This window comes from Lepidothrix coronata, unplaced genomic scaffold (genome assembly GCF_001604755.1).
Source record: "Lepidothrix coronata isolate B3197 unplaced genomic scaffold, Lepidothrix_coronata-1.0 Scaffold119, whole genome shotgun sequence".
NCBI lineage: Eukaryota > Metazoa > Chordata > Aves > Passeriformes > Pipridae > Lepidothrix > Lepidothrix coronata.
In genome coordinates, this window is record NW_016690299.1 from 2300832 (window position 1) to 2322033 (window position 21202).

The following is a 21202-nucleotide window of genomic DNA, read 5'->3' on the forward strand; positions in this document are numbered from 1 at the left end:
GCTTTTACTGGAATCTCCCCATCCCTCTTCCCAGCAGAGCCGGGGTTTGCCCAGCCAGCTGATGCTCTGGTTCACAGCTGGGTCTGTGTCCCCACACCATCATCCTCAAGGGGACAGAGCTGATGACAGCAGCACTGGGAACTCTGCCTGCCTTGGTTTCCAGGGCTTCTTCCCAGGCAAAGCGCCTGCAGCATGCCAGGACCAACCTCCCTGCCAGTCTTCCCTTTGCAAAGGGAATTTTGCCTCTTTGCCAAGAAAAAAAAAAATCATATAAATATATCAGCTGCTCTCTGCAAGCCTGAGTGCTTCTCCCACCTGCTGCTTCCTCCCAAAATGAGGAAACCCCATCGGCTGGTTCTGCAGGAACCACGGCAGTTTTGCTTCCTTGTCCCCAACCCAGGGATCCTGATGTGATCCCAGGGCTGCCCTGTCGTAGATCTCAGACTGGTTTGGGTTGGAAGGGACCTTAAAGACCATCTCATCCCAGCCCCTGCCATGGGCAGGGACACCTTCCATTATCCCAGGTTGCTCCAACCTGGCCTTGGACACTTCCAGGGATGGGGCAGCCACAGCTTCTCTGGGCAACCTGTGCCAGGGCCTCCCCACCCTCAGTCAACAAGTCCTTTACAATATCCCATCTAAACCTACTCTCTGTCAGTTTGAAGCCATTCCCCCTTGTCCTGTCACTCCAGGCCCTTGTCAATAGTCTCTCTCCATCTTTCCTGTCAGCTCCCTTCAGGTCCTGGAAGGCCACAGTCAGGTCAGCCCAGAGCCTTCTCTTCTCCAGGCTGAGCAATCCCAATTCTCTCAGCCTTTCTTTATGGGAGAGCTGCTCCATCCCTCTAATCATCTTGGTGGCCTCCTCTGGACTCGCTCCAACAGCTCCATGCCCTTCCTGTCACCCCCAGGCTCCTCATGCTGAGCCATCCTCCCCGAGCCAGGAGCATCCACAGGGACAAGGATGATGTCCCCAGCCAGGTCCCTTGGCCGTGCTGCACACGCAGAACAGACCAAAGCCACGAGCCCTCCAGTGCTCCCAGACCCAAGTGACCTTCCCATCACCCAAATCCCTGGATAAAACCACAGCATCACAGCACACAGTCGCTTCCTTCCAGATCAAACTCCACAGACACAGCAAACAGCCTTGAAATCTCTGCTTTTTTTTTTTTCCTCCCCTAAATTAAATTTTCATTTAAATGATACGATTTAGAGCTCTTAACTCAATTTTTCCCAAGCCCGGGGCGGGCTGGAACACCAGCATTTCCACACTCCCTGACAGTTTGACACCAACAAGCACAAAGCAGCTTGTTCTCCAAATCTCCAGTTTGATCTAAATTAAAAGAAGCAAAGACTTTGGCGTTAACCAACCTGTCAAAATGCATTAACAATAAAATGCCTCCCAGGCCTGCCTGGTGCTGGCTCCCTACCTGCACCCCATGCCCTTTGATTCCCTGCCATTCCAAACCCAGCTGACAAACGTGTCCCCAAGGAGGGCTCTCCGGCTTCACTCGTAATTTCCCCCGCGAAAACCCCAAATTCAGCTGTTTCTAGAAGATTTATTTACATTTCAATCAAGCTGGAGCTCCTCAGCCATATGATTCCCCAATAAAATGCAGAATGCTGGGATTAGTTCTGCTTCACTGGGGTGCTGGGGTTGCCTCCTGCTCCGTGCCAGCTCCTCCCCAAGGGGTTGGAAGGGATCGGAGCAGATCCAACCCCTCACCACACACCACAGTGCTCCCCCCTCTCTCCCCAGCACCCACTGACCTGTGCTGGGAAATTCCATTAAGGAATGCCTGGTGCAAGAGCTGTCATCACCCATCTCCCTCTAAGCATTAAGAGCTTGGGAAATGAGAGGTGGAAATAATAAAAATAATCCATCAATCACATCTCTTCAACCCTGTGGTTTTTGCAGCCTATCTAAGGGGGGAAAGGTGTAATTTTGCTGGCAGGCTGCTCTCTCCAGAGTGGGATGTTCCAGCTGGGATTGATGCTCCAGGAGAGGAAACCTGGAGTTTCCCCTCTCCGCCCTTGCTAAGCTGTTTTCTCCTTGGGGGATTTCGCTCCCCCTGCTGCTCCAAAGGCAGGATTAGGGATTTACATACAGGTGTGATACCAGCTGGAGCTGCAGGGGCCCAGCCCACACCTCCCAGTGCTCCCAGCACCACCAGTTCCTTCAGCACCACCAGTCCCTTGTGCACTGGGAGGTGATGGGGGGGAGGCACATGAAGCTGTAACCATTATTTCCTGCCAAGGGAAGCCTAAAAAGCTACATTTTCAAAGCACACTGAGACAAAGCAAGATAAAAACAGGACAGTGAAGACTCACAGTACTGTCCCATCCCTGGAAGTGTTCAAGGCCAGGCTGGACAGGGCTTGGAGCAACCCAGTCGAGTGGAATGTGTCCCTGCCCACGGCAGGGGAGTGGAACAAGATGGTCTAAGGTCCCTTCTAAACCATTCTAGAATTTTCCAACCGGCCCCAAGCTGGTTTGTCAGGGAGTTCACCTTGTTCAGGAACACTTTGGACCAGACTGACTGTTTCCTGGGAGAAATACAGAGTAGCTTCCTATGGGACCACAGTCACCCTGCTCATCTCAGACACAAAGAAACAGAATGGACTAGAAAAATATAAAAATTGACATTAGTCCCAGCTGGGGAAAAAGCACCAGCAGCAGCATTAAAGCAGCCATTTGATGGCCTGCCCACAGCCATCCACTCCTAAAGCATCCCTGGCCACCAGAAGTGCCGTGGGATGGAGAGACCTCAGCCCATTTTGCAGCCCTGAGACATCCTGAGCATCTGAAGTGCTGTTATAGCTCTCCACACACAGACATCACGTGCCCCTCCGGGCATTTAGATCATGGTAATGGGATATAAATATCTTATAGCTCTGAAAATGCTTTTTCACAAGGCTCCACAACAGACCTCAACTCTCCTTCTTCTCCCCAAGTCAGGCTCTTCTGCTTGGGTGGCCAATCTCAGCACCTAAAAAGCACTTTCTCTAAGTCCCTCTGTGAGAGCCACCCATGTCTGCTTAGCCAAAGAAAACGTAATATTTTGGATAATTTTAGTATTTACCTGGCTCTTGGAAGTGCTCTTCATTTGACAGGGTTCTGGATAAGATGAGGATAAGTGCTTCTTTAAACTGATCAAAGTGGACCTGTGGGGGGGAAAAAAAAAAAAGGAAGAAAAGAAGAAATCAACTGGTGCAGATGGTTAAATATGAGGGCAATAATCCAAGCAAGGAGACGGGCAGCAATGGATATCACTCAGACCACGCTGAAACACAAGTGCCTGTGTCTGCTGACAACAAAGGAATCTCGGCTCCTGCAGTCTTGGAGCCTGGGGAAGTGACAGCAAGGGACATGAAGACACAGCCAGAGTCTTTGGGCATCTGGAAAAACTTATTGCTATCACAGAATGACCCAGAGCCACTGTTTGCATGCTGTTGGTTGGGTTTTTCCAGCAAGCAAGAAGCCAAATTAACATGTCCAAAGGAGCAGGGAACATCTCCATCGCTTGAGGTGACCTGGCCAGGGTCAGGGATGATAAGGGAGGAGAGATTTGGTTGTGGAAATGCTCCAGTGCCCTAATTAAGCTTCGAAAACCACTGGATGGCAGAAAAACCACACCCTTTCCAGGGCAGTCCTGCCCCGGCTCCCGTAGTTCCATGAGAGCTGGACTGGGAATACCAGGTCTGGAGCGTGGCTGGGAAAACCACAGAAGGATGATCCTGCCACTGAGGCTTTTTTTTCCCCCCCTCCCTCTTCCATCTGTGCCTTCCTGGAAAGCCTCCTGCCTCACGGCCACAAACAGTCACAAAGGGGCTCCAGCTCCTTCACAGCCACGCCGGGGAATGTCAGCAATTCCAGCCGTGGGGGACGGAAACCCAGGGACAGCTGGAGAAGCTATTTGACATGGGTCAGTGGTGAGGCAGAGCTGGCTGCTGCGATTTCTTTTGGCTAAATAAATCTTAGGAGAATTTTTAGCGTTGAACAAGAGATTTTGTATTTTAAAGAACCCGCTGAGGCTGCTCTGGCTGAAGTCGATCGCTGTGAATCCAGAGCCACAGAGGGGATTTTAATGCTGCACAAGCAACAAAAGTTCATGTTTGAAGTTCTCCAGCTTGTTTTTGGGGTCAAGCAAGCCCAAAAAAAGGCCAGTAAGCTCCACTGCAGGAAGGGGACACAGGTGAGCCATGGGGGTGCAGGGGAGCACCTCACTCAGGCAATGCCAATCATCCCCATGGTTCTAAACATTTTTGAACACGTTTTTTAAACACAGTTAAAAATATGTTCAGCAAAGAAACTCGTCAGGGATGCCTTCATCTGAATGCTAATTGCTGCCATCCATTTCCAAACGCTGGTGTACTTCCAGAGGACAGTTTACAGAGAGAGGAGAATTCCCCCGATTAAAAAAAAGCAAACTTGACATTTAGACTAAATGAGGATGAATAAAAGATGAGGGTGTTCAAGTAACAGGTTCTCTCCCCCGGGATCTTCTCAGGAAGGGAATGGTGACAACAGAGCTGGTCCCTCAGATGGGTGCTGGGGCTGGCTGGGTTTGGATTAATAAAACAAAAAAATAAAATAAAACTCACCTTGCATCACTGGTGCGAACACACTGAATTAAACAGAGCAAAACCACCTGGGCAGGTGTGCTGCACCACCTGCTCTGCCCAACAAGCCCACAAGTGGTGTTTGCATTAATGAAGAGGAGGAAGGGTGAAGGGGCTGAGCCCTCACTCAGCTGCACAAGGGACAGATGGCCCCGGCACGGCCACCACAGAGCGATTTTACCATGACCACGACATCCAAAGGAGCCCCTGGAAGGATTAGGCTGCGGGGCAGGACGTGGCCATCCTCCAGCCCCCCATGCCAGCGCTGTGCTTGGCTGCACAGCAGGATTTAAAATGCAAATCAGCAGCAGAGGGACAGGAACAGGAGTTTCCCCCTTGTGCCTTCCCAGAGGCAGGACCCCACTCTGGAGGTGGAGTCCCAGCTGGCAGAGGGGGAGATTTTTCTTCAGGATGGGCCAGAGGTTTTTTTTAACAACAGATAACCAGGAAAGCCAGTCTCTGTGGTGCATGTCTGACCTTGAATGTTGCACGTTTGCACACAAAGAGTGCTCAGAGAGTTAGAGAAATACAGCTGATAAAATTAGGAGCTGGGCTCGAGTACAAGGCAGCCATGGAACAGCAAAGCCACCAAAGCTGCAGAAATCCTTGAGTGAGGGTGGGGAGGCCCTGGCACAGGCTGCCCAGAGAAGCTCTGGCTGCCCCATCCCTGCAAGTGTTCCAGGCCAGGCTGGACAGGGCTTGGTCTAGTGCAAGGTGCCCCTGCCCTTGCAGGGTGGAACTGGATGATCTTCAAGGTCCCTTCCAACCCACTACATTCTGGGATTCTATTTTGGAACTGCCAACTTGTGCATCTGCTCGTGGGGGTCTCCAACAGCAACTCGAGGCTGATCCAAACCAGTCCCAAACGCAGAAGAATTTGCGATGTGATGGCACAAGGTTTGTGCCCACCCAGAGACGTGGATCACAGGCCCCTGCAAACTCCCCCAGCAGAGCCCTGAGGGCACATCAACCCCCAGGGCGAGGAGAACTTTCCCAGGACAAGTAAATCAGAGGCACACAAGACTAAACACCAACGGAGGCACCGCCAGCCCAGCCCGGCCTCCCCACGGGAATCAGGGACCAACCAAGCTGCGGCTGCTGAGCAACCCCAGCTCCTCAGAGAAATCCCAAGCCTGCTTTGCAGCCACTTCCCTCTGAAGCCGTGACTTATTAGCACTAGAAAGAGCGTGTGCACGTGCCAAGGTACCTGCTGCTCCCCGCTGTCTGCCCCTGCAATGCAAAGCAGTTCGCACACCCGGTCTCTCCGGGGCAAACCGGCACCGGTGGCTCCTTCCAGCTCCCTTCTCCTTGATCTTCCAGCACGGTCCTATTCCCAAAGCTCTGCCCCCGTTTGCAAATTCCTGCTAGCAGAGGCAGCCAGAAGGTTGCAGAGGGAAGCGTCTAGTAGGGAAGACATAGAATCATGGAATGTCCTGAGCTGGAAGGTACCCACGAGGATCATCCAGTCCAACTCCTGGCCCTGCACAGGACACCCCAACAATCCCACCCTGTCCCTGAGAGTGTTGTCCAAGCACTCCTTGAGCTCTGGCAGCCTTGGGGCCGTGACCACTGCCCTGGGGAGCCTGGTCAGTGCCCAACCACCCTCTGGGGGAAGAACCTTTCCCTGATATCCAACCTAAACCTCTCCTGACACAGCTTCACCATTCCCTGCAAGTGTTCCCCACCATTCCCTCTGGTCCTAACAAGGCAATCTTGCAACAACATCATAATAGGGCAGTCTTGCAACCTTGCACCCAAGCCTCCTGCGTGGCCTGCAAGATTAAGGGGAGCACACAGCACATTAAGGGGAACAGCATCACTGCGGGCACAGAGGGAGGATATTTTGCAAGAGGTCACCACCCACAGCACTGAAGGGAGCTGATGAGTGAAACCCCACACTGTGGTGTCCTTGCTGCAGGCTGTTAATGCAATAGTGCAGCTGAAACCTGAGCTCCCCATCCCTGCTCCAGGATGGTGCCAAGGACAGTCCCTGTGCAGGGTTCGGAGGTTCCCGACTTCATAGAAACCCAGAATGGTTTGGGTGGGAAGGGACCTTAAAGCTCATCTCCTTCCCACGCCCTGCCATGGGCAGGGACACCTTCCACTAGACCAGGTTGCTCCAAACCCTGTCCAACCTGGCCTTGGACACTTCCAGGGATGAGACACGATTTCCACGGACTTACCCCCATCCCTGCACATCACCCAACCACAGGCCATGTGCGTTGTCCCCAAAACACCCTGAGTTTGCCGCTAATTAAAGGGCACAGAGAGGGCAGACAGACAGACACACCTGCACCCGTCTTCTCGCTCCCACCACCAAGTGTGAGGGGCCTGAGGAAACAGCCCTCCTGAGGAATCCCAGGAATTGCTGCGAGCATCACCTCCGCACGCAATCCCATGAGGAAAACAGTTCTGGGGTGGTTTGGCTCTGCCATGAGTCAGGGCAGGATTTACACCCCCCCCACCAGAGCCCATTAATCCCCAAAGCACTGCAGGTATCCAGCCCCTCGCCCGATGCCAGCTCAGCTCCTGGTCCAACCAAGCACTCCCTGCCCAAGGCAGAGGGTTGGAACAAGATGATCTTTAAAGTCCCTTCCAACCCAAACCATCCCATGATCCCGGAGCATTCATCCCTGGAGCAGAGCCCCCCACACAAAAGCAAGCACGTGGCCCCGCTGAGTTGCCCCTCAGCAGACAAAACCGTCCCCCCGCCGCCCCCCTCCCCGGTGCCCTCCCATAAATCCCGGCCCCTGGAAGTGCAGGAGAACAAAGGCTGGGACCATCTGCGGCGAGGAGCTGGCGGGGCAGGTGCAAGAAGTCTGTGCTCGGGGAGCAACATGTTCTCTGCTATTCTCCCGATGTGATTCCTAGGAAACCCCAAGGATCCGAGGGCTATTAAATCCGGCTCGCGCTCAGACACGGGCCATTGCTGCTGCTAACGAGCACCAGCACCAGGGAGACGGGAGGGAGGAAACGCAGGGGACACAGATTATCCTGACACAGATTATCCTGACGTTCAAGTGGCAGGTTGTAAGGGAGAACCATTCCCAGCGACAAAAAGGAATGAAACGAAACGGGATGCCTCGTGCCCTGGGACGGCTCACAGGGATGGAGCTCCCGGTTGGGACAGGGTGAGTGTGACCTGGCACTAGGGATGCTTTAAGAGGGGCTTTTTGGTGCCCTGTGACAGCCACATCTTTAGTAGTGCCCTTCCTGTCCCTCTATCCCACAGGTGGCAAAGCCAGATGACAGGACAAGGGGAAATTGCTTTAAGCTGAAGGAAGGCAGACTTAGATTAGATGTTAGGAAGGAATTTTTCCCTGTGAGGGTGGTGAGGCCCTGGCACAGGTTGCCCAGAGAAGCTGTGGCTGCCCCTGGATCCCTGGGTTGGACCCCAAGGGCAGGTTGGACGGGGCTTGGAGCAACCTGGGCTAGTGGAAGGTGTCCCTGCCCATGGCAGGGGGCTGGAACTGGATGATCTTTAAGGTCCCTTCCAACCCAAACCACTCCCTGAATCTATAACAGCATCTGAGCAGCATAAGCTCAAGACAACAGAGCATAACAAAGCCTCTGGTGCTCCAGGAAATACCACACCGCAGCTCCAAAGCTCAGAAAGCTCCACCTGGATTCATCCCTGTTCCAGGCTCCAGCACCACTCTATGCTATGGCCCCAGGGCAGGCAGGGAAGAGGCGGCTTTGTTTGTTAAAGGAACTTTGTTCCTGAAAGCTGCAGTTTGATCGGAAATTGGAGTCAGAATAGCCACCTAGCTCCTTGTCTATCGAGAGCCCTGGCTGCCCTGCTCCACATTTTCTGATTTTAACGAGCAGTGATGGGATTTCAGGGTGATTTTAAGGGAAGGATCCAATGCACTCTGAGCACAGTGTGTCGGGAAAGATGTAAGGCAGAAGGCACAAGGACATGTGGAGATCTCCCCAAGGGCAAGCAGCTCCTGCTCAGTGCCCTGGCATTTAACTCCCTAAAGGTAAAACCACAACCAAAAAATGGCTTTGGAAAGCCACCAACGCCAGGTAAATGGACAAAGGTGACCAAGCCAGTGACTGCCTGAGTTGGACAATATTCTCTACCTTGGAGAGACGTGCACAACTGCACACAGCCCTGCCAGCCTAACTACAGCTTAAGCCAACGTAAATCACAGGCTCAAGCCCTGGATTTAGGTCCCTGTCTCATCCCAAGGGCTGCAGAGTTTGTGCAAGCACCTGGTGAGCTGGATCAGGGAGCTGACCCAGGCCAGCAGCAGCACAAACCAGTGCCAGGGGCACGGGCACTGTGTGAGCAGAGCAGCCAGGACCCAGCACTTGGTCTGGCCTTGGACGCTGGGAAAACACACCAGTGCACAAGGCCAAGCCTAAAGTGATGGCTTTTGAGTTTCAAACCACCTCCAGCCAGGGCAGAGCAGTTCCCTTCCCCGTTATCACCAACTCCCCTCTCAGAAGTCACCCTGTGCCCACCCTGCTGAACAGACCACCAGACCCCACAAGTCCTGCAGCCCCAGAACCCAGAGATGTTGAATATTCAAATTACAGACATTCAATCACCTTCCAAGACAACTCCACACACAGCTGTGTCTGGCTCCCCAGCCCCGCCATGTCCCCAGCCTTACCCTGCCTAGGAGGTTTCCTTGGAGGAGGGTCTGCTGCAGTGCTGGGGCCACCTCCTCCAGGTGCAGCATGTGGCAGAGGTCAGTGAGCTCCTCCTGCCCCAGGGACCCCGTGCCCGTGCTGTCAAAGCTGTCGAAGAGCTCCTTGAGCCGAGCTTCATACTGGTCCTGCTCAGCTTCATCCATCCCATAGCCTGCCACGCTCACCTGTGGGAAGAGATGGGGCAGGTGAACGTTGACCACGGTGCCCATGGCATGGAATGGTGAAGAACCCCAAGGGCTGGTGCAGGAGCTGCCCACGAGGCTGTTGGTGGCCGCGTGTTCGTGTTGAGCGAACCCGGTGCTCCACCACTGCTCCGGCCTCTCCCACCCCACTGGGGGAAGGCAGAAGTCACACAGCAGAAAGACTAAAGGGAAAAAGCCTGCGGAGCCAAACCCTCCAGCAGGGACAGCCCAGGTGGCTGGGACAGCCCCATGTGGCACGTCCCTAAGTGCCACCTCACGCCGACTCCGCGAGCAGCTCATTTGGCTCAGCTGGAGCAGCTGAGGTGCTGCAGGGGAAAATTGTTCCCTTGAGCTCCACTGATCCCCAGGTGTTGCAGGTGATGCTTTGGTGAGAAGATAAACAACCATCCCAGCAGCAACAGCTCAGCAGCTGCAGGGAACAGAGGGTGGGGCTCTGCCTGAAGAAGGGAGGGCAGGAGACCCCAACCCAAACCCTTCAGGCCAGGCAGACACTGTGTTCATCCCCCCCTCCACCAACACAACACACACCCCTGTGCCAAAGACAGTCATGGAATCATCTAGATTGGAAAAGATCTCCAAGATCCAGTCCAATCATTCCCCTGGCACTGCTAAGCACTCACTGCACTGCTCTCCTCCACTGCCAGGTCAAACCCTGGCTGAAGGCAGAGAAAACACTGCTAAAGTGGCAGCAAACCCAGCCCTGGAGCAGAGTAGACCCCGGCATGGAAACAGCCAAAATGTATCTGGTATCCTGCCCTGGGCACACAAAGCCCAGGTGGTTCTCCCCCAGCTTGCCTCAGGGCCCTTCCAAGGCAATTTTTCATTCCTCTCATCCATTGCTAACAGAGGATCACAGCCCCAGGAACTGTTCTGGCAGGGGAGCAGAGGGAAATTCCCTGTCTGAAACGAAGCATTTGGCTGGATCCATTTACCAGCCTGGCCTGGGGCTCCCTGCCGGCTTGGGGTGGCAGCAGTGTCACCCAGTGCCACAACACAGCCTTGGTGTGGATGTGCCACCACCACCATCATCACCAGAGTGCACTGAGTGACAGTGGGCATTGTAGGGACCTGGTATCCCAAAGACACAACTGGGAATCCCGGGATGCTCGGCCAGCCTCAGCCACGAGAATTTTATTTTGGTGACGCTGTTGCAGGTTGTCTCAGCCACATTCTCCAAAACAGGGGTTCTATCCAAACCCCCTCACCATCCAGCCCTGCTATGGAGAAGCCCCCTCTCACCCTGGCAGGGTTGTTGTGGCTGCCCGTGTCACCAGCAGCGCTCACAGACATCCCAGAACAAGCAAAGCTGCTCCAACTGCAGCCCAATTTCACCCCCCTGCCCACCAGCACAGCCCAACCACTGGGAAATCTCCAGGGCAGGCACTGCAGCAGCCGTGTCCTTGATTCCACTGGCTGCAGGAGCAGATGCCAAGGCAGAGCATCCTCGGGATCCCACATCTGTTGAGGGATGCAGGGTCCATGGGACAGGAACAGCCCAGCCTGGCTGCCCTTCCTCCTGCACCCACACGGACAAGGACGACCGTGGACACTCCCCATCCCTATATCCCTGCACCTCAGGCTCACACCCTACAATCGCCTGTTTTCCCCCCCTTCAGATCCCTCCTGAGTTGATTTATCACAGCACCCAAGCGCTGCAGGGAGGAGGGAGGGTGCAGACACATTGCACTCAGGGCACAGAGGAGGAGGCAGCACCCAAAAACTCAGGCACCTGCAAGCAGGAGGAAGGCAACAAACTAGTTTCCACTCTCACTCTGGTATCCTCATTTCCCACCTGCACCCACGGGGCTCCACAGTGGCTGCTGCTGATGCTGGTGTGTCAGGGAGCCCTGCCTGCACATTCCAGCAGCCCCAAAACTCACAGCCAAGCCTGCAGCGAAGGTGACTCCAACCCACGGAGCTTCCCAGGCATTTCTGAGCCTCTTATCTTCAGGGTCAGCCACCTTCTGCCCCCCGGAGATGTCTCCAGCACCCGACCCTACTCCTCCACTGCCAGAACCAGTTCCCCCAGTCAGACAGCACAGAGAGCTAAATGCCATCTCCCATCATGTCCCTGAGAATCCATGCTGCTGGAGCACTGGGCTCACCCCTCTTGGTGCCACACCGGCAAAAAGCCCCAAAACCTTAGCCTGGGCAAGTCCGGATGGGCTCCAGGTGCAGGAGGCATTAGGGAGCCCATAAAACCAGCAAGAAAAATACAATTCCCAAAGGAAAAGAAAAGGTGGGTGCCTGGTCCCTGCCAGGGGCCAGACCTGCCCTACAGCCCAGGTGAGATTTTGGCACACTGGCCCCTGGCAGCCTCACACGTCCCCACGGCGAGGGACGGTCGGAGCTCACAGGGGACCCAACCACCCTTGCACAGCCCGGGAAAGGGATTTCCTGCTTTCCAGCACAAAAAGCGTCGGGAATCAACAGCGAAGGACAGGGCTCTTTGCCTACCTGCAGTCAGTCAGTGCCAGGAGGCTGCCAGCAGCCGGGCGATCCCGCACGCATCCTGCACAACCTCCATCTTAGGAAGCCGGCTCCGGCACGCAGCCGGCTGCGCAAGGTGACCCAAGATGCCTACTCCCGGCTGAATTATTCAGCAGTGCTTCGAGGGGGGGGGGGGGTGTGCGTAAAAAACACCCCAACCACCCAGCCCTCCTACCTGATGAGCCGGCGAGGCTCGCCTGGCATCGCCCAGCAGTCACAATAATGAGGTCAGCGGCATCAGAGCCCCGGCGAGCGCGGCCACCTTCGGCACCCGCACGCCGGGGGACTGGCAGCAGAGAAAGGGCTGGGAGGGGAGGGGGGGGACACGCACAAGAGGCACACAAAGCCCGAATTAAAGCCCGGCCTTTCATCTCTGCTCCAGATGGGCCAGCAGCTGAGATGCAGGAGGGCGGCCGGAGCGGGCGGGATAATGGGGGCAGGCGGGCAGCAGCTGAGCGGGGGCTCCCCGGTCCCCTGCGAGGAGGAGAGGGGTCCCCGCGCGGGGCATCACTTTGTTCAGATTTATTGCTGGCCTTCTGTGTCGTTTCAAGTCCCCCAGAATGACCGGCTTGAGCAGGCAGCGCTGAAAGGTGCAGGTTTAGGAGAGTCACGGCCACATTATTCCTTATTTCTGTTCTCCCTACAACAAGTCCGGGGAAGCAAAGCGCTCGGGGATGATGAGAAGAGGAAGTTTTCACCGGCATTTCTTTCCTTCCCCTAAATCCCCCCCCCTCCTGAGAGCCAGATAACCTTCACAGCACACAATGTAGAGGCCTGATAGGACTAAATTCCCAGCTAAATTTAACTCAAACAATATAGGCTTAAACAGTAATTACTGCATCGCATATTAAGTGCCTGGAATCAATACCAACCCCCAAGCTTTAGCCTGGAGCTAATGAAGACACAAATTACCTGGTCAATCAATGGCATCAGTGAGTAAAAACACTACAATTAGCACAATTACCTTTTTAGGGGTGAAAACCAATAGGAATCACAGAATCCCAGAACAGTTTGGGTTGGAAGGGACCCTGAAGACCATCTCATTCCAACCCCCCTGCCACGGGCAGGGACACCTTTCACCAGATTGGTGCAAAACCACGTTTCCTGCTGTACAACGGCACAAGATGGAGATTTTGGGGATGATTTGCCCAGACGTCCCCATGGGCTGCAACACCAATTAGGGCTATGGGCACCCTGCCCTCACCCCAACCAGCCCTCTGTGGAAGGGCAGTGGCCTCAATCAAGTCATTGCTTTCAAGGGACAGCAAGGAGAACGCTGATTTTGCTGCTACTTTTGATCCCCCTGGACTCAAACAGGGCTTGTAATTAGCAGTAACTACCCAGTAGCATCCTGTGGCCACCTCCAAAACACAAGCACCTGCTCCCTGGGATGTCACAGCTCTGTAGTGTCCACCCTGTGCTGGAGAGCACGGCCATGTGTGGGCAGTTTAAAGCAACTTTCCCTTCCTGCTGCGCTTGTGACAACGGGGACAGTGTGAACACGGCTGGCAAAAGCCACCAGGACCCCAGTTTGTAATGGTAGGGTTTACACAGGATGCCCAGCATCCACCAAAACCAAACCCTTGAGCCCTTGCTGGAAAACCAGAGCTGAGATTACCTCAAACTCATTATTTCCTCCCCCTAATGAACCATTTCATCCATCGCAGCTGCAGCGAAGCAGCTCTGATGAATCACAGAATGACCCAAGTTGGAAGGGACCCACAAGGATCATCCAAGTCCAACTCTTGGTCCTGCACAGACACCCCAACAATACCACCCTGTCCCTGAGAGCGTTGTCCAAACCCTCCTGGAGCTCTGGCAGCCTTGGGGCTGTGCCCACTGCCCTGGGGAGCCTGGTCAGTGCCCAACCACCCTCTGGGGGAAGAACCTTTCCCTGAGATCCAACCTAAACCTCTCCTGACGCAGCTCCAGCTGTTCCCTCGGGACTCGAGAGAAGAGCTCGGCGCCCTGTCAGTGCACAGACCACCAAGCCCCCCCACCATGTTGGGGCAATTTCCCAGCTCAGCCCACCCTGCAACACCCTGTCCCTTCTTGGGAGCAGCAGCTCCACAAAGGGTCACACCGAGAAACCAAAGGGAAAGGGAAAAACAAAACCCAAAAGGACAATGAAGCACCTAAATATCAGTAAATCACTTGACAGCACGCCCGGCTCTTCAAGGGTCACCACCAGAGTCAGCCTTACAGCTGGCGGTTCCACCCCCCAATTGACCACGCTCATAATTCTCGCTTTGCACCTCAATGCCACCTCTCCCCGTGCACCCCAAAACACCCCCAAACCCTCCGAAGTTGGCAGAGAGCAGGGATTCTGTTAACCAAGCTCCACTCCAGATTAGCAAAGCAGCGATGGCGTATAAAAGCACCATAAATTTATGTAAAGAGCTTCAAAAGCAGCGCAGCGGTTTGAATATTCACGCCAGCCCGGTATTTGCATTGTAATAGGGCTTTTCACTCCCAGCCTTCCCTCCGTAAGGAAAAACAAAGCGCCCATCTGGTTTGATTTTGCAAATCGGGCTGGAGTCGCTCAGCAGTAACTCGGGGAGCCCCGGGTGCGATAAAGCCCAAGGTGGAGGCACAAAGCTGATTAGTTCAGAAGTAAACAAAGCGAGCCGGTAATTTATCCAGCGACGCCTCGCGCGCCGGGAAATGAAGGATCCGGCAGTTCCCGAGGAGCTCAGACACGCACCGGCTCCGACAATCCCGGGCTGTGCTGAATCACGGCGATAACGCGCCCATCGCCTCCCGCCAGCTCCGGTCTGGGGAGCACCCGGGGAAGATGGGCAGGATACACCCAAACTGTCACCCACCCGAGCTGTCACCCACCCACACAGCAGAATCCCGGTGCACCCAGCGCTGGAACCTCCCAGGCTGTGCATGTGGGCTTTCCTGGCTCACCGCCTCAGCTCCATCCTTACAGGGATGCGCCAAGGGTGAGGGGCCCACGGTTGGTGACCAGACAGCAGATGCTGTCTGCCACCCTGGTGACAGCGAAAGCTTTGCCGCTGACAAAACAACTGCTGTTATTAATTCCTCCAGCCACAGCCGGCTGCTTCCTCCACTCAGCCCGGGACGAGTGGTCCAGAACCCGCTCCCAGCGTTTGGAGCATCTCTCCGGGGACTGGGACGCACGCCGGGATGGGGTGTCCTTGGCAGGAGGGCGAGCGGCAGCCGGTGCCGCTCGCCCCTCTGGACCACGGCCAGCAGCGCAAAGGGGACCTTGGGGGCTTTGCTGTGGCACCCACACGCAGACACTCCTGAAGCCCCCCCCGCACCCTCTGGCTACAAGACCTGTCCCCATCACCCCCCTCCTGCAGCATGTACCCGCTTCCAGCATCCCCCTTCCTGCAGCATCCCCCCCCTCCTCTCCAGCATCTCGTTCCTCCAGCAACCAGCATGCTCCCTCTTCCTCCAGCATCCCCCTCCCTCCGCAGCCCCTTCCCCACGCACCCACCTCGCCGCTGCGCCCCTTCCCCGCCGCCCCGTCCCGGCGTCCCGCACACGCGGCCGGCCCCGCCGGGAAGGGACGGGAAGGGAAGGGGCGGGCTGAGCCCCGGCACCGCCCGCGGAGGAGGGACCGGGCGGCCAGAGCTCCCTCCTCCCCCCGCACCCCGGGGCTCAGTGGTACCGGTACCCCTTCCCTTCCCTTCCCCGGCATCCCCGCACCCCCTGCCCCGCTCCCGTCCCGGCCTCACCGGCTCCGGTGCCCGCGGGCGCGGCGGGAGCGCTCGGAGCGTTGCGGGTCCGGGGGAGGCGCCCCGTTCAAATGCGGCCGCGTTTATTGGGCCGAGGCTCGGGGGCGGCCCCCGGGGGTGCGGGGCGGCCCCGGGGCGGGGGGACCGGCGGCCTTTGTGCGGCACCGCCCGGGACCGCCCCCCGCCACGGGGGGCGGCTGCGGGGGTCCGCGGGGATGTCCCGCACCGCTGGGACACCCGCGTGTCACCGCTGTCCTGCACCCGCGTGGCATCACCCCAACTCCCCGCTGTCGTGTTCCTTAGGGTGGCATCAGCCCAGCTCCCACTTCCTGTGCCCCGGGGTGGTACCATCCAGGCTCCCCAGTGTCCTGCAGCCCAGGGTGGCATCACCCCAGCTCCCTACTGTCATGCACCCCAGAGTGGCATCACCCTGGCTCCTGCCTCGCCTCAGGTGGCATCATCTCAGTTCCCATCATCCCACACCCCAGGATGGCATCACCCCAGCTCCCTGCTGTCCTGCACCCCAAGGTGATATCATCCCAATGTCCTGTCCCCCAGGGTGGCATCACCTTGGTTCCTATCATCTCGCGCCCCAGGGGGACACCACTCTTGCTCCTTGTTGTCCTGCCCCCCAGGTGTCACCCCTCTGACTCCCCACTGTCCTGCACCCCAGAGAGTCATCACCCCAGTTCCCAACTGTCATGTCCCTCATGGTGGCATCAGCTCGGTTCCCACCACCCCTCGCCCCAGAGGGACATCACCCCAGCTCCCTGCTCTGCTGCCCCCCCCAGGTGGCACCACCTTGGTTCCCCACCATCCTGTACCCCAGGGAAGCATCAGCCCGGCTCCACACCGTCCTGTCCTCCAGGGTGGCATCACCTCAGTTCCCATCATCCCTCACCCCAGGGTGGCATCACCCCGGCTCCACTCTGTCCTGCATCCCCGGGGACGTGGCCCCGCAGCTCCACACCGTCCCAAAAAAACCCAGCGTCACGGCACCCGTGGGAGCCCCGCACACCGTCCTGCCTGTGCCCCCCACTCACTTTGGGGGGGGTCACAAATCCAGGGACCACCCTCTGCCCCACGAGCCATCCCGCGGGGGGGCCCGGGGCGCTGACACACGACCCACAGGCACCAGCAAAACTCCAACCCTTATTTAAAACTCGGCGGTCCCGGTTGGAAGCTGGAGCCATCGGCCGCCCACGCTCCTGCTCAGCGCCAGCTGAGCCGCAGGGAGCCGGCAGTCCCCAGGGCTTGTGGCTTGTGGATTCTCTGAAGGCTCATGAGGGGTTTACACCCACACTGCAATCCGCTCTCGAGCAATTGCATGAGCTGATTTCGCTGATTTCTTTTTTTTTTTTTTTTTTGAAAATTGCCAGGGGCGAGAGAACTTTTAAGCCTTCTTCCCCTTTTTTGGGGCGACTCCGGCCTGAAGGTTCAAGGTATTTCGGGGGGGGGGAGGAGCGAGGGGAACACAAAAGCCTCACACAGGGGGTTGCATAAGCCTTGCTCCGATCGGAATCCGGGCTTAAAACCCCACGAGGTCCTGCAGCAGAGCCACGGGTGGGTTTGGCAAGCGGCCCCACCGGCTGTGACAAGGACACAGGGGACACCACGTGTGAGGTAACAGTGTAATAAAATATTTAGGGCCAGCTCTGCTGCACGTCACTGGGCACGTCACTGCTGCTGCCCCAGGGCCAGCACAGGGACACCATGGGACATGGCAGAGCCCCGTGTGCCCCAGCACCCAGCAAAGCCCTGTCCAGGGCTGTGTCCGTGTCCCTGCGGTGACAGAGGCGAGGAAAGGTGACTCCAAAGGGAAGGGACTTTGCCGGACAGATGTCAGCAGCCCCGGCTTTGTGCCGCCCGAGGGCTTTTTGTCTCGGTTTTTAACATTTGCCATTTTTCTCCGGCGCTTTCTTCTGCCCTGACACTTGCTGAGGGGTTTTTTTCTTTTCTTTCCTTTCTCCCTCTCTTTCCACATTTGCTTTTCCATCCCTGCTTCAAACACTTTTCCACCGTGTATTATGCCGAAGTTGGAACCATCTGGTGCTTTGTTTTGTTGCGAGCCCGGCGAGTGCCAGGACCTTTATCCCCCTCACCCTCCTCCTCGCCGGTGCCTCGCTAATCCAAGCGACAGCCCCGAAAAGTCTCCCCTGTCACCCAACAAAGCAACTGCCCACACATGGGTGGGAGGTGGGGCATCACCTCAGTGTCCCCATCCCACGTGGATGTGCAGAATCCCGGCTCAGGAGTGCGGGGCTGTATCACCACGGTGCGAATTCCTGACTCATTTTTAGGACCGGCTGTTAGCAGAGGCATCCTGATTTTATTTTTCCCTCGTTTTCCCAGAGGAGGGAAGCGTGCTTCTAGGGAGCCACGGAGCTGTGCCAGACACGGAGCCCGCCAGCCTATTTTTGGAGCCCCCTTCCAAGGAAGCAGCTGCGTTTGAGGATGGCATTTGCAGGGAGGAAACCTCCGCTAACCCACGTGTGACACGCCACAAAAAAACGGGGCACGTGGGAAAAATCCAGGGCTGCTGGACTCCAACGGCTGGGATGGATCCACGGCCAGGCTTGGGGTTGGCACAGAGCCACCCAAAATCAGGGTCAGCATCTGTGGGCGCCTGCGCCGGCAGTGGGTGACCCCTGTGCGAGGCCGTGGGCGCCCCGTTCCTGCAGGAACACCCTCCCGGCACGGCTCGGGCTGCTCCGTCACGCTTTCCTTCCCATTTTCCCTGAACAATGGGGCGCTTTGTTCTGAGGCGAGGGAAGGTCCGGCTGCGGCACAGGGAGCCGAGAGCTGCTCCTGCATTCCTGGAGTCTGCTCCCGCTGGGAGAGACACCCCCTCATCTCGGCCTCCCGGGGAAGCAGGGCCAGAAGATAGCCAAAAAATCGGCACCAAAAAAAAAAAAAAAAANGGCACCAAAAAAAAAAAAAAAAAAAAAAAAAAAAAGGCAAAAAAAAAAATCTGCTGAACCATCAGCGAAGCATAAAAAAAAAAAAAAAAAAGGCAAAAAAAAAAATCTGCTGAACCATCAGCGAAGCATAAACGAAGGGAAAAAAAGAAAAGACTCCATAGGAAAAAAAAGAACTGTAGGGAACCTCCCCATCTCCCAGCTGGTGCAGGGAGAAGTTTGCAATGACCTAAGCCTAAACTTTGCTATTTTTTGCACAAAACAAAGGCGAGCCCTGCTAAGCCGCAGTGCTGTCCTGCCTCCGCGGCTGCGGCTCGTTGCTGCCATCGCACGTTCGGCTCCCACTGCACAATCGCATTCCCAGCACGGCCGCTCGGGCCTGATCCTGCACGCCCTTCCACTGTAGGATTTTCCTTCCAGCCCAGGAAACCCTCATGTGTGCCACGTTTGCTGTGCTGGCTCCTTATGACAAGAAGCATTTGGGTGCTTGCTCCATCCTGGTGTGCACTCTGCACTGACTCCACGCCGATCCTTTCCAGCTCTCATGGAGCTCCAGATCCCTCAGGCACCTTGCCCATCCCTGTGGGCATCAAAGTGGAGGCTCTCTCCTGTCATCTTCATGACAAACCACTGCCACGTGCCCCAGCTGCAGCCCCAGCGCCCACTGGGAATGGGGAAAAACTGGGAGTGGAAGGAAAAAGCTCTTGTGTGTGAATCCAGCAGGATCTGTTGGTCATTTCTCACGTTCTCCTGCCCCTGTGGCACGGGAAGAGCAGCTTGGGCCTGGCTTGTGCCACCTTATTACAACACCTGCTGATGGGGAACATGCACCTGCCTGCCCACAGCCCCGGTTTGACCAGACCTGTTTGTCTTTGGATTTGCATTCAGGGCTGGTGAGGGAGGTTTAGATCAGATATTGGGAAGAAGCTCTTCCCTGAGAGGGTGATGAGGCCCTGGCACAGGCTGTCCAGAGAAGCTGTGGCATCCCTGGAAGTGTTCAAGGACAGGTTGGACAGGGCTTGGAACAACCTGGTCTAGTGGGACCTGTCCCTGCCCGTGGCAGGGGGTGGAACAAGATGAGCTTTAATGTCCCTTCCAACAAAAACACTTTGGGATTCCATGATTCTAACTCAGGAGAACCAGCACAAGCCTTGCTTTGGAGGGCAGGTGGAACAAGAGCAGCTCAAAATGCCAGCATGGGTGGCTGCTCCCCTGGGAAAGGGTTTGCCCCCATTCCTCCTGGATTATATTTAAGGGAGCCCTCTCTGCTGTGGGCCCCATTGCCAGGTGTGGTGCTGCAGGTGACGGCCCAGCTGTGTGTGCCTTCCAGGCAGCACATCCTCCTGCACCTGGCAGAGTTTCAAGGGGAATACCAGTGAAACGGGGATATTTCTTTCCTGGTGGGGAGTTTCAGCCTGAAAAGTTCCAGCTGACTCATCCTGACAGAGCTGCAGGTGGGAGGCTCAGCTGAAAGGGCAACCAGCAGCAGGTTTCCACCCTTCCTGCCCAAGACAAGGGACACCAGCTTTGGGTTAAACCCTTTTTCTTATTTTTTTTTTAACCCGGAAGCTTTCCCTGTGCACTGCTTGCCAATGGCAAGGCTGATCTTCCCAGTGTGTCACCTTGCTGCTGGCCCCGTGCTCTCCCTGGCCTGTCTTGGGGTCAGGGGGCTGCAGCTTGGCCATGGTCCCCCCTAGACCCACTCAGCCCTGGGGGATAGGGGGCTGCAGATTTTTTGAGGTCCCCCCTAGACCTGCCTGTCCCTGGACACACCCATCCCTGGGGGAGAGGGGGCTGCAGATCTTCTGGGGTCCGCCCTCTAGACCCACCCAGCCATGGGAGACAAGGGGGATGCAGCCCTGGTGGGGTCCCCCCCTGGACCCCCCCATCCCTGGGGGACAGAGGGCTGTAACCCTGCCAGGGTCCATCGTAGATCCATCAGTCCCTGGAGGACAGGGGGCTGCAGCACGGACCGGGGTCCCCCCTAGACCCGCCTGTCCGTGGGGGACTAGGGGATGAGCCCTGATGGGGTCCCCTCTAGACTCACCCATCCTTGGGGGACAGCGGGCTGTAACTCAGACCGGGGCCCCCCCTAGAACTGCCCGTTTCTGGGGGACCAGGGGCTTCAGATCTTCTGTGATTTCCCCCTAGACCCCTCAATCCCTGAGGGATAGGGGACTGCAGATCTTCCGGGGTCCCCCCAGCCATGGGGGACAGGGGGCTGTAACCCCGCCGGGGTCCGTCCTAGATCCACCAATCCCCGGAGGACAGGGGGCTGCAGCACGGACCGAGGTCCCCCCCTAGACCTGCCTGTCCCTGAGGGACAGGGGACTGCAGATATTTTGGGGTCCCCCTACACCCGCCCATCCCCGGACCGGGCGGGGCCCGCGCGTGGGCGATTCTGGCCCCGCCCCCTGAGCTAAAGGGGGCGTGACGTGGGGCGTGGCTTAGGGCAAGGGGCGTGACCTCCCGCCAGGGACGTATCTCAGGGTGGGCGTGGCCTGTTGGTATGGGCGTGTCCTGCCGAAGTGGGCGTGTCCCGCGCCGTGGGCGGGGCCTGTCGGCGGTGTCGCGGCGCTGTCGCCGGCGGGCGCGGAGCG

General features: G+C 56.8%; 1 protein-coding gene across 7 annotated transcripts in view; it reads right to left on the reverse strand.

The window, feature by feature from the left end:
• Nucleotides 1-15736, reverse strand: part of NIN (ninein) — a 63552-nt gene extending 47816 nt beyond the window's left edge. For 4 of the 7 annotated variants that reach the window (XM_017825511.1, XM_017825514.1, XM_017825512.1 and 1 more), the window contains exons 1-2: nt 9242-9424; nt 3080-3161 (exon numbers count right to left, since the gene is read on the reverse strand). In XM_017825511.1, coding sequence (XP_017681000.1) covers nt 3080-3161; nt 9242-9424 — 265 coding nt within the window. Of the gene's footprint in view, nt 1-3079; nt 3162-9241; nt 9446-11941; nt 12003-15443; nt 15498-15684 lie in introns of those variants that run through there. The other 3 variants (XM_017825509.1, XM_017825507.1, XM_017825510.1) reach the window with 3 other exon arrangements.
• Nucleotides 15737-21202: the final 5466 nt, after the last annotated feature.